A 13,929-nucleotide genomic window follows, 5' to 3' on the forward strand; every position below is an offset into this window, starting at 1 on the left:
TCTCTTACTCCTTCACTCCAAAGAGAAAAGCCTAAGCTCACTCAACCTATCCTCATAAATCCTGCCCTCTAATTCTGGTAAATACTCTCTGCACCCTTTCTAAAGCTTCCAATACTTCTTATAATGAGGTGACCCAAGTATGGTCTAACCAGAGTGTTATAGAGTTGCAAAATTATCTTGTGGCTCTTGAACTCAATCCCCCGATTAATGAAAGCCAAAATAACATAAACCTTCTTAACTACTGTATTAACTTACATTGCAACTTTGACGTAAACCCCAAGATCTTTTGGTTCTTCCACACTGTTAAGGACCCTTACCATTAACCCTGTATTCTGCCTTCATGTTTGATTTTCCACAGTGAATCACTTCACATTCTTCGCATTGAACTCCATCTGCAACTTCTCAGCCAAGCTCTGCATCCTATCTATGTCCTGATGTAACTACAAGAACATACTACACTATCCACAATACCATCAACCTTCTTGTCATTGGCAAACTTACTAATCACCCTTCCATCTCGGTCATTTATAAAAATCACAAAGGGTTCCCAGAATAGATTTATGTGGCACACTACTGATCATTGACCTTCAGGCAGAATATATTCCATGCATTAAAATTTGATTTGCTTTACAATTCTAGAATGTCTACAATTGTCACAGATTTGTGATAACTTACCACTATATGTCTACATTTCTGCTTATATCACTAATAATGTATTGTATTTTCCTTTTGTTACATATGATTCTTAATAATGAAGTTATTACTTATTGATTAATCCTAAAAGAAAATGATTCTGATGCATCTCAATACAGTTTCCAAAGGAACATTATGTTTTATATCCTACCAATGAGATAAATTCTCTTATTCCCGTCTGCCTTTTAAGTACCATCATATGTTTGAAGGCTAGATTGAATTGTGCTTTTATTTTGTCAATCACTTCTATCAAGTATGGTGAACTGGAATACTCTTTCAGTCACACCCATAATTGGAATGGTTCTTGGTAGACTGTACTACAATCATTTTATGAACTCATTTGGTACATTTCACAAATCCAATGGAAGATAAATTTCTACACCAATGCCTCTTCCTGATCAACTCATACCTTGTCTTTAATGACTAATTCCAGTAACTTTCCCAATCCAATGTTAAGTTAGTAAACTTACATTTACCTGGTTTCTCCCTCTTTCACTTAAAAAGTGGGTTATGATTTTTTTTGTTTTTTTCACCCAAAGAAACTAAGGATTAATGCAGGTATAGTTTATTCACATTTCCCTTAACAGATTCAGATTGAAATCTGGAAATTTTATCTGTCTTACATTCTGTTTAGTTTTCCTTAGAAATATCATCAAATCCATTAAATTCTGGTACTATTTTGAAATTCCTGTGTTAGTAATGTTTTGATCTCTTCTCTTTTTGTGAAAAGTGATAAAAGGCATCCTGTAAATTCCTTAGTCGTGGTAGTCTCACATATGAGTAATAGCCATTGGTGATGGGCTCCTGGAAACAATATTCCAGCAGACAGTAGTACCATCTTCAGTTGAAACACATCCCTGCAATTTTATTCACATAGTGATGTTTATTTCACTGCTATGTGATTGAACAGGTACTTTTCCTGAAGGGAACCTCCGTAATGACTGTTTCTGGGTTATTTTGTGTCATTCTGCAAATTTCTGATGTAAATAGTATTATTCAGGAAATTGGGACAGGTTATAAACATGAGAAATTCTGCAGATACTGCAAATCCAAACCACCACATACAAAATGCTGGAAGAATTCAGCAGGTCAGGTAGCAACTATGGAAATGAATTAACAGTCGATGTTTCGGGCCGAGACCCTTCTTTGGGACTGGAAAGGAAGACAGAAGGCACCAGAATAAAAAGGTGGGAGGAAGGGGAAGGAAGATAGCTAGAAGGTGATAGGTGAAGCCAGGTGGGTAGGAAGCTAAAGGGCTGGTGAGGAAGGGATTTGACAGGAGAGGAGAGTGGACTATAGGAGAAAGAGAAAGAGGAGGAGACCTAGGGATGTGACAGGCAGGTGAAAAGAGGTAAGAGGCCAGAGTGGGGAAAAGAAGAAGAGGGGAGGGGGGAGGAAATTTTTTTTACCGGAAGGTGAAACCGACATTCATGCTATTACACAGGAGGCTACCCAGACAGAATATAAGTTGTTGCTCTTCCACCCTAAGGGTTAGTCTCATTGTAGTACATGAGGAGACCATGGACTGACATGTTGCAATGGGAATAGGAATTAAAATGATTAGCCATCGGCAAGTTCTGCTTTTGGGAGATAGAGCAGAAGTCCCTCAACTTACGACTGGTCTCACCAATATAGAGGGGGCTGCATCGGGAGCACCAGACACAATAGATGACCCCAGCAGATTCGCAGGTGAAGTGTTGCCTCATTTGGAATGACTGTTTGGGGCCCTGAATGGAGGTGAGGGAGGAGGTGAATGGGCAGGTGTAGCATTTTGGCTGCTTGCAGGGATAAGTGCTGGGAGTGAGATTGGTGGGGAGGGATGAACGGAAAGGGAATCATTGAGGGAGCGATCCCTATGGAAAGTGGAGAGAGGGGGAGGTAAAGATATGTTTGGAGGTAGGATCCCTTTGGAGATGGTGGAACTTGCAGAAAATGATGTGTTGGATGCGGAGACTCATTGGGTGGTAGGTAAGAACAAGAGGAACTCTATCATTGTTAAGCCAGGAAGCTGGTGTGAACGTGGGTGTTTGGGAAATGGAGGAGAAACAAGTGAGGGCAGCATCAATGGTGGAGAAAGGGAAACTCCATTCTATTAAGAAAGATGTTCTGGAAAGGAAAACCTCATCCTGGGAACAGATGAGGTCGGGACAAAGAAATAACATTTTTATAGGAGACAGAGTAGAAACAGGACAGCATTACTGGGAAATACTTGGAACATGGATTGTTCTACGTAGCTGGCAAAAAGGCAGGCATAGCTGGGGCCCATCGCTGCCCCTCGAGTCTAGAGAAAGTGGGAGTAGCCGGTGGAAAAATTGTTGAGGATGAGGGACTATTTCTGCCAGATGGAGGAGGGTGTTGGTGGAGGAGAACTTGTTTATTCTTTTATTGAGTAAGAAGCAGAGAGCTTTAAGGCCTTCCTGATGAGGGATAGAAGTGTAGAGGCACTAGACATCCATGGAGAAAAATTGAACAATTGGAACATTTTGCTATGGGACTGTTCATTGTTAGTCACTCCAAAAATATGTATTCATAGAGCAGCAGTGGACAGGGCATCTCTAATGTCAGTGTCATACTCTTCTTTTAACCTTGCATCCTTCCACCAGGTACCAAACGACCTACTGTGATCAATGCTGTTTAATTAACCAGCATTCTGAACTCTTGATGATTCTGTTCATTTAACCATCCAGCACAACCAATGGAGATACCAAAGTTCTGAGCCCTGTTCTGATTCATTGCTCCCAGATACCAATCCATTACTTCAGACGTTCACAACCTTTTTTATGCCATGGATCAATACCATTAAGGAAGAGGATCCATGGCCCCCAGGTTGGGAACCCCTGCTTTAATTCATCTCTCCACACTCCAGTCACAGATCTTCCAATGGCTGACTGTGCGCACACATTATTTACCACCCAGGCATCTGGTGTTCAGTGAATCCTTGTTCTTCAGGCTTTCTGGCCCCTTGTTTGGATCTGAATAGAGCATTTTTCTTTAAAGGTTGTTCAGTAGCTAGTGAGATGGGTCCATGAGCAAAATATTAACAAGTATGCCATGTAATTGTCATATTGTGGACATGTGGCCAAGTGGTTAAGGCATTGGACTAGTGACCTGAAGGTTGTGAGTTCGAGCCCCAGCCGAGGGAACGTGTTGTGTCCTTGAGCAAGGCACTTAATCACACATTGCTCTGCGACGACACTGGTACCAAGCTGTATGGGTCCTAATGCCCTTCCCTTGGACAACATTGGTGTCATGGAGAGGGGAGACTTGCAGCATGGGCAACTGCTGCTCTTCCATACAACCTTGCCCAGTGAAGACTTTCCAGGCGCCGATCCATGGTCTCGCAAGACTAACTTGTCATATTGTAACTAACAGAATAGATGGATGGAAAAGGTAGGAACAGTGGAAGGTAGCATATTTGGACTTTAGGAAAGCTTTCCATAATGTCCCACATAAGATACTTACGTATAAAATAAGAGTACATAGAGTACTTATGTATAAAATAAGAGTAAACAAGACAACTGGTTGGCCAATAGGAAACAAAGAGAAACAAACAGTGGCAGGCAGTGACTATTCATTTTTGATCCTTTAAAATAGTTATTGGATTCTGGAATTCAGGTTTGATAGTTTTCAGATGTGATTCTATATATTGCATATTTTTATAGTGGTATTCTATACAAAACAAAAACGGCTTGTTAATCCAGGATATTTCAGGTTACAAAATTATACCTTAAAAGATACAGATTAATTTATTTATTGCTTGATTATAACCTTGCTTTGTAATGCACAATAGTGGACTTAATTTTTACATGTACTGAAAAAAATAGACTTAATTCAGAATCCCATTTCAATAGCATTTCACTGTGAAGCCAGAATTGGGTGAGGAGTCCTGCTGTGAACTATTATGTCTTGATTTTCCATCCTTCCATGCTTATTTGCAGGTCACTTTATTGTGGCATCAACTTTTTCCTTTGAGTTCTTATTCTGAGTTTTTAGTATTGTGCAACATACTTTTATATATCTTTATTAATAAATAAGGAATGTAAATGTACTTTGTGGGTTTATTCTTTTGCATTTGGATCATGGTTTTCTATTGTAAAACCGACTATATACATAGACTATACAGTTACTGAGTGTATGTTCATGATCTTCTGCTGCTGTAGCCCATCCACTTCAAGGTTTGATGAGTTGTGCATACAGAGATGTTCTTCTGTACACCACTGGTGTAACACATGTTTACTTGAGTTACCATCATTTTCTTGTCTGCTTCAACCTGTCTGGCCATTCTCCTTCGACCTCTCTCATTAACCAGGCATTCTTGTCCACAGAACTGCCACCCACAGGATGTTATTTTGTTTTCTCACAACTTTTTCTGTAAACTCTAGACACTGTTGTCCGTGAAAATCCCAGGAGGTCAGCAGTTTCTGGGATATTCAAACCATCTGTCTGGCACCAACAATCATTCCACAGTCACTGTCACTGAGATCATGATTCTTCCACGTTATGGACAACATTTAAACCTCTTGACCATGTCTGCATGCTTTTATGCATTGAGTTGCTGCCACATGATTGGCTGATTAGATATTTGTATTAACATAGAAAATAGGTGCAGGAGTAGGCCATTCGGCCCTTTGAGCCTGCACCGCCATTCAATATGATCAAGGCTGATCATCCAACTCAGAACCCTGTACCTGCCTTCTCTCTATACTCCCGATCCCTTTAGCCACAAGGGCCATATCTAACTCCCTCTTAAATATAGCCAATGAACTAGCCTCAACTGTTTCCTGTGGCAGAGAATTCCACAGATTCACCACTCTCTGTGTGAAGAAGTTTTTCCTAATCTCAGTCCTAAAAGGCTTCCCCTTTATCCTCAAACTGTGACCTCTCGTTCTGGACTTCCCCAATATCGGGAACAATCTTCCTACAACTAGCCTGTGCAATCCCTTTAGAATTTTATACATTTCAATAAGATCCCCCCCTCAGTCTTCTAAATTCCAGAGAGTATAAGCTTAGTCGATCCAGTCTTTCATCATATGAAAGTCCTGCCATCCCAGGAATCAATCTGGTGAACATTCTTTGTACTCTCTCTATGGCAAGAATGTCTTTCCTCAGATTAGGGGACCAGAATTGCACACAATACTCCAGGTGTGGTCTCACCAAGGCCTTGTACAACTACAGTAGTACCTCCCTGCTCCTGTACTCAAAACAGGTGTACGAGCAGCTGTACCTAATAAAGTGGCCACTGAGTGTATTGTGCTACATTGGCTGTCAGCAACCACAAGGACCGATTTGAAAATCTGTTTGAAAAGCATGAATTGTATGGAAAGGAAAATAACTATAAAATGACAAAATGACAAGTTTTTTCCAGTGTTTTACTTTTTGACTTTAATTTTAAACCCAATCTAGGTATGTTTATCATTTAATCCTCAAAGTTCTCTGGTGGCCACTGGCAGTATGGATACTACAGCAAAGCTCTGGGACGTACAGTCTGGAGAAGAATCTGTTACCCTGACAGTATGTACAATTTTTTTTTCCCACAAATGCTTCTTTTCTGCTTAAGTATCTTGAAGTTATCTCACCTGAAAATATTAGATGAGAAGCATGTTTGTACTTTAAGTTTGAAAATGAAATCAGTGACAGATGCTAGAAATCTAAATAAAAACTGAAAATGCAAGAAGTAATCAGTAGGTGAGGCTATTCTGTAGGAAGAGATGCCAATAGATATGTCGTGATCTGCTGAATATTTCCAACATTTTTTGCTTTTATTTTTCATTTTGTTATCATTTTTTGTTCATTTTGACAGCTAGTTTTGTAATCCATGAATATTAATTGCCAAAATTGTATTGTGCATTTGCGTTGTGGCAGATAGATGTGAATGAGATTAGTAATAACTTGTTTTCTAAGAATTTCAACCAATATGTAAATGAATATGAGTCATTTATTTTCAAAAATGTGAATTTTTTTCAGAAATTCACTAAACCTAAGATTGTTTTATTATATTACCTTTAGTTACAGATAATACATATAATCAGCGGTTCTCTCTGATATACCAACATGAATTTTTATCTCTTTTCTGTTTAACTGATTATCCAGTAGATTCTTCTGGATCTACTGGAGTGATAATTCAAATTAGACCAAGGTGACATTGCCACTTCTTGTCAACAGGATTCTTGTGAGGTCCTGGTCATGACTATTGATTCTGAGTGGAAAGGTTGTGTTTCAAGTGCACTTTAAAGACTTGAGCGTTTATGTATTTTTCAGTGTTGCATAGAAAATTTTTGGCATTGTTGCTACTATCGTTTCAATGAGACTTTCAATAAAGTGGCTTAGATTTAATCAGGCTCCCACTGCACTATTCATAAAAGTATAGGAAATTATATTGTTGTTGAGGTCAATGTGTACCTCTCAACTAGCAGCACTATAAGCTGCTTACGTGCTTGCAGTGCAGTACAGCACAGTACAGGCCCTTCAGCTCAAAATGTTGTGCCAGACTATTAACTTATTCTAAGATCAACTTACTCCTTCCCTCTTACATAGCCCATAACCCTCCATTTTGCTTCATCCACCACCCCCAACACTCTGTGGATCATAACTGTGAAGAGATTAGTTGCCAGGATAATTTCAGTGTTGAAACTAATTTGTTGCCAGTAGTAAAACAGAAAATGCTAGAAGTACTTATCAGGCCAAGCTGCAATTGTGGAGCCTACAAGAGCAGTCTGACCTCCTGAACATCTCCAACATTTTATGTTTTATTTCAGATTTCTGGCATTTTCAGTACTTTGCTTTTCCTTTACATATATTAGTGTTTAATCCATGCTGGACTAGTATCTTATTGAGCCATACTACTAGTGAAGAAGAGTGGACTTTATGCTAAATAATAGAGGTAATGAATCAAGCTTGCAAAGATGTGGTAAATCAAAGTTTCAAAATTAGAGGAAGCAAAGTCAACAAGACTTTACCAATTTGTTGCAATTCTTTGAGGGAGGGAACGTCGACTCAGACCATGAGAGGCCTGCGTCAGGCATTTTCATGCCTTACAAGGCGCAGATTGGAAGTCTGTGTGGGGCGCCACTCCTTGCACAGACTAGAGCAATATGTGATTAAGTGCCTTGCTCAAGGACACAAACACGTTGCCACAGCTGAGGCTCGAACTAGTGACTTTCAAATCATTAGATGAACACCTTAGCCACTTGGCCATGTGCCCAACACAAATTCTTTGAAGTAGTAGTATACTATATGCTATGGATTAAGGGGACGCAAGTGATATATTTCTTGAAAACTGGCGGACACACAGGAAACTGTTGGAATAAATGGACTCCTGGAAGAATGTAACTGGTGGGCTAACCCAGAGATTAGTTCCTGGCTCTCTATTGTTTACCATAGGGATTTTTTTTTATCTATTAGTCACCATTTACATTAATGACATGGAGGAGGGAATGAAGTGCAAGGTTTCCAAGTTTGCTGCTGATATGAAGTTAGATGGAAGAATATGTTGTGACAAAGCCATTGTGATTTTGAAAAATGTTATAGAAAACTACTAAATGGAATTTAATGTGCGGAGGTATGAGAGCATGCGCTCTGGTAAGAGGAGTGAAAAGGCAGATGCTTATCCAAATGGAGAAAGATGGTAAATGAGTGAAGTTGTGATGATTCCAGGTGTTCCGAAGCATAAATTACAATGTTACTATGCAGGTCCACAAAGAGTTGAGAAGGCATTTTTTATGAAGGATTTAGAGTTGAATATTTGGAGGTTTTGTTGTGGTGTGCAGGATGCTAGTGAGAGCACACCTGGAATACTGTCCAAATCTTTGTCTCCTTACAAAAAACGGATATAGTGGCATTAGAGGCAGTTCAGATAAGAGTGACCAGGTCAGTTCTTGGGATGAAAGAGCTGTTCTATCAAGAGAAGCTAGTCCGTTTCAGTCTGCATTGCTTGGCGCTTAGAAGATTTACTCCTAAAGGAGCTTGATATATAAATCCCATAAGGGATGACAGAGTGAATATTAGGAATTCTCTGATTCACTGGTGGTGAGTAATCAGAATCAGGTTTAATATCTCTGGCACATGTTGTGAAGTTTGTTAACTTTGTGGCAGCAGTACAATACAATACAATACATACAAAAAACTGAATTACACTATGTATGTGTGTGTGTGTGTGTGTGTGTGTAAATTAAATCGTTAAATAAGTAGTGCAAAAACAGAAATAATAAGTAGTGAGGTAGTGTTCGTGGGTTCAGTGTCCATTTAGAAATTGGATGGCAGAGGGAAACAAGCTGTTCCTGAATCCCTGAGTGTGTGCCTTCAGGCGTCTGTACCTCCTTTCTGATGGTAACAGTGAGAAGAGGGCATGTCCTGGATGGTGGGTGTCCTGAATGATGGTCGCTGCCTTCCTGAGGCACAGCTCTTTGAGAATGTCTTGTGCAGTTGCTCCCTCATGCCAGATGGTGATGCAGACAATCAGAATGCTCTCCATGGTACATCTGTAGAAGATTTTTAGCGTTTTAGGTGGACAAACCCAATTTCCTCAAATTCCTGATAAAATATAGCCGCTGTCTTGCATTCTTTCTAGTAACATCAATATGTTTGCAGTGGAGATACATAATATTTACAGTGGAGATATATGAGTAATTGAAAGATTGAGGAATTGAGGGTTGTGGAAAACATGGCATAAGAAGAGGAGCTGAACCTAGCATAGGTACCCATGGTCATACTGACTGGCAAGGTAGGCTTGAGGAACTTGGTGGCCTGCTTCTGCTCCTATTTTTTTTTTTTGGTTTTTGTGTTCTTGTATTGTGCTTACCTTCTCAGAATATGTGGAAGATAAAAGCACAAGCATAAGAGATAACAAATTGACCCGGATAGAAGACTGGCTGACTAAAAGGAAATAGGAGGCAGGTTTAAATGGATTTTTTTCTGGCAATGAAGATTTTGAGGGCCATGTGTCACAAGGATTGGAGCTATGGTATTAACTTTTAGCTACTCCTATAACTGGTGGGGAAGGCAGCAGCAGTTTGATTGCTAAATATGCAGAAGAAAACAGTCAGATAGGAAAACGAATTGTGAAGAAGAAATAAGGGGACTGTAAAGGGATATAATCTAAATTAATAGAATGGGAATAAGATCTGGCACATTGAACACAATGTGGGAAATTTTGAAATTGTCCATTTTAGTGTAAAATGAAAAACATAGAATTCTATCCCAATAATGGTGGAGAAACAAGTGGTAGAGAACTAAATTAATATCTTGCATCTGTCTTCACTGTGGAAGACACTAGCTGTATGCTGGAGGGCAAAAGTGAGTGCAATAGGGAGAAGGTGCTTGGGAAGGTGAAAGTTCTGAAGCTGGATAAGTCACCTGGACCAGATGGACTACACCCCAGGATTCTGAAACAGGTGACTGGGAGATTGTGGAGGCATCACTAAATTCTGGCCTGATACCGGAGGGCTGGAAAATTGCAAATGTTTCTCCACTCTTCAAGAAGGGAGGAGACAGAAGAAAAGAAATTATAGAGCAGTTACGCTGACTGCCGTGGTTGGGAAGATGTTGGAGTCGATTGTTAAGGATGGGGTATCAGAGTACTTGGAGGCACATGATACAAAAGGCTAAAGTCAGTATGATTTCCTTAAGGGAAAACCTTGCCTGACAAATCCATTGGAATTATTTGAGGAAATAACAAGTAGAATAGACAAAGGAGAATCGGTGGATGTTGTGTATTTGGATTTTCAGAAGGCCTTTGACAAGGTCCTGCACATAAGGCTGCTTAACAAGATAAGAGCCCATGATACTACAAGAAAGATACTGGCATGGATAAATGATTGGCTGATTGACAGGAGATACAGAATGGAAATAAAGGATGCCTTTTCCGGTTGGCTGACGGTGACTAGTTGTGTTCTGCAGGGGTCTGTGTTGGGACTGCTTTTTTTTACATTATGTGTCAATTATTTGATGGCTTTGTGGCCAGGTTTGTGGATGATATGAAGATAGGTAGTGGGGCAGGTAGGGTTGAGGAAGTAGGGAGGTTGCAGTAGGACTTGGACTGATTAGGTGAAAGGGCAAAGAAGTGGCAGATGGAATACGATGTTATGAATTGTATGGTCATGCATTTTTGGTAGAAGGAACAAAAACGTACACCGTTTTCTAATTGGGCAGAAAATTTAAAAATCTGAGGTGCAAAAGGACTTGGGAGTCCACATGCAGGGTTCTCTGCAGGTTAACTTGCAGGTGGTGATGAAGGCAAATGCAATGTTAGCATTCATTTCTAGAGTCTAGAATATAAAATCAAGGATATAATGCTGAGGCTTTATAAGGCATTAATGAGGACTCACTTAGAATATTGTGAGCAGTTTTGAGACCCTTATCTAAGAAAGGCTGTGCTGATATTGGAGATGGTTCAGAGGATGTTCATGAGAATGATTCTGGGAATGAAAGGGTTAACACCTGAAGAGTACTTGATGGCTATGGGATCTCATTGAAACCTGTTGAACATTGAAAAGCATAGATAGTGGATGTGGAGAGGATGTAGGGGAGTCTTCACTCGGAGGGAACAGCCTTAGAATAGAATAGGGGTTCATGGCATAAAAAGGTTGGAAGCCCCTGGAATAGAGGAACATCCATTAAGAATGGAGATGAGGAGGAATATTTTTAGCTAGAGCATGGTGAATCTGTGGTATTTGTTGCCACATTCAACTGTGGAGGGTGTATTTAAAGTGGAGGTTGATAGGATTAGTCAGGACATGAAAGGTTATGGGGAGAAGGCAGAAGAATGGGGTTGAGAGGGATCATGGATCAGCCATGATGAAATGGCAGAGCAGACTCGATGGGCCAAATGGCTTAAGTCTGTTGTATCTCTTATGGTCTTACGGTTTTATAATGAGAAATCACACAAGTCTGAGATGCAAAGTTTCGAAGATGTTCTGGAGATTATTTTGCAAAAGCTTGGTCTGCATGTACAACAAGTAATTAGAAAAGCTAATGAAATGCATTCTTTATTTTAAGGGGGAATTGAATATAGAAAATATGAGGTTATGCTTCAGTGAGATAGAGCATTAGGGGATTGGTGATTTCGCATCTGTAGTACTATGTGGAGTACTGGTCTTAAGGAAGGAGATGTGTTGGAAGAAGTTCAGAGAAGATTTATAGACAAATATTTGGAATAAAGGGTTGCATTAGAGGGAATGGTTATAAAGACTATACTTGCGCTTGCTAGGGTTTACAAGAACTAGAGGGGACTTTTTCTGAAACATACAATATACTGATGGGTCTCAACAGAGTGGAAATGGATATGATGTTTCCTATGGCCTAATTTAGAACTCACTGTTTAAAAGTAAGGATCACCCATTTAAAATGGAGAGAAAGTGCATTTTCTTCTAATGGTTATGGGTACTTGGAACTCACATCCTCAAAGAGTGGTAGAGGTAGAGCTCCGGAATGTCTTTTAAAACAGAGGTAAACAGATTATTGTTGAAAACAAGATAAAATGTTGCCACAGGTGAACAAGGGTTTCAATTTGAAGGTCAATTTAGCTCTTGTTAAGTGGTGGAATAGTCTTGAGGGACAGAATGACCTATTCTTACTCCTAAATCAAATAACTATGTGTATGTTCATATGGCTCTGTTGGTTCTTCCTTCTGTTCTTTAGACTAAAACTTCACTTGTTAAGTGAACAACTAACAACTTAATTTCAGGTTGTCCCTTTCTGATGAGTTTATTTCTTTCTTTCAGGGTCATTCAGCTGAAATCATTTCTTTGTCATTTAATACAACAGGAGATAAGATTATCACAGGCTCCTTTGACCATACAGTTTCTGTGTGGGATGTGGGATCTGGCAGGTGTGTAAGTTACTTTGCTTAATGTTTCAGCCCAATTTTTAATGATGTGATTTTAAATATCCTTTGGAAGATCCATACAAATTTGAGCATTCTCAATTTAGTTTGTACAAAGATGCAAAATATTATAAAATACAGGGGAAAATGTTGTACAGCACATACCCAATAACATAATAATGTTCACATTCCATTTATCTCTGCTTTTCTCACTTAATATTTTTTTCTTCTTTTGATCATTTTGTTATTTTTGCTATTTTCTTTTTAATAATATGTGGATTGATATTTGAAATCTCATCAAGTAGCTCTGGAAAAATACACTGAGTGCCTATACAGTATTCACAATATTCCAGTTGTGTAAAGAGTAGAATTCATCAAATATACCATGGCTTTACAAATCTATACATCATTTGCTGTCTTTTCTATATTTCAGCAATGATTAAACTTCAATGCTTTCGTAAAAATATTATGAAGCTATGAAAAACACTTTAGAACTGTATGTTCTTTATTTCTGAACATGAGATGAACTACTGTTCAAATCATAGCCTTGGAGATTTTAAAGCACTCTTAGACATATATTAAAGTGGTTTTGTATGGTAGGTCCCTTGTCAGATGTGTGTGATATTCTGTAAAACTATTGTTCCATGCACACAAGGCCCAAAGTGTTGTATGAATTAGAAGAAGCCTTATATACTAAATCTCACACAAAGACCTCCTTGTGCTTGAACTCCTTCCATTGAGGAGGGGGTAATGTGAAGTAAGTAAATACAGCAGTGGCTTTTTGGTTGAAAGTGCAGGTGCTGAGAGATAACCATGTGTGGATATTAGAGAAGATTCAGGAAAATTGATCAGGGAGAGAATTAGGCTTAAGTGTTGGGATGAGCGTGAATAGAGGGGTTGGTGCTCTAGAACCTAGGCTCTCAGAAGGAAGGATGATGAGCAGAGCCTACCTGGAAAATGTCAAGACAGCTTGGACCAACTGAAAATACCAGATAAATTCATGCCTCTTCTAAATAATCCCATAGAAGGCATCTGGTTAAAGAGTGGTTAGTATGTGATGCTTGCACCAATCAGCGGCTGTATAAGTGAGAAATAATTTCTACGCAATATTCTGGAGTTTCTTCACCTACCTAGAAATGGAAGAGTATGAACTCTTATTTGTACTTCATTCTCAATTCCAAATGTAGGAGCAGTTGGAAAATAAACTTTGTTTGCATAATAGTTGGAAATATGAACTTGTTATTTTTGATTTTTAATTATTTTTAATTTTGTTGTCCATTAGGAGAATGCATACCCTAATTGGGCATCGAGGAGAGATCAGCAGTGCACAGTTTAATTGGGACTGTTCACTCATCGCTACTGGATCAATGGACAAAACTTGCACAGTGAGTTTTACACTAAATTATGCCATCATACTG

General features: G+C 39.2%; 1 protein-coding gene across 2 annotated transcripts in view; it reads left to right on the forward strand.

Annotated features, from left to right (window-relative positions):
- The window catches only part of daw1 (dynein assembly factor with WDR repeat domains 1), a 73,299-nt gene that overhangs the window by 26,054 nt on the left and 33,316 nt on the right, over positions 1–13,929 (forward strand). For both annotated transcript variants that reach the window (XM_072254531.1, XM_072254533.1), the window contains exons 7-9: positions 6,097–6,204; positions 12,411–12,517; positions 13,794–13,896. In XM_072254531.1, coding sequence (XP_072110632.1) covers positions 6,097–6,204; positions 12,411–12,517; positions 13,794–13,896 — 318 coding nt within the window. The remainder of the gene's footprint in view (positions 1–6,096; positions 6,205–12,410; positions 12,518–13,793; positions 13,897–13,929) is intronic.

The sequence above is a fragment of the Mobula birostris genome, chromosome 4, assembly GCF_030028105.1.
Source record: "Mobula birostris isolate sMobBir1 chromosome 4, sMobBir1.hap1, whole genome shotgun sequence".
Taxonomy (NCBI): Eukaryota; Metazoa; Chordata; class Chondrichthyes; order Myliobatiformes; family Myliobatidae; genus Mobula; species Mobula birostris.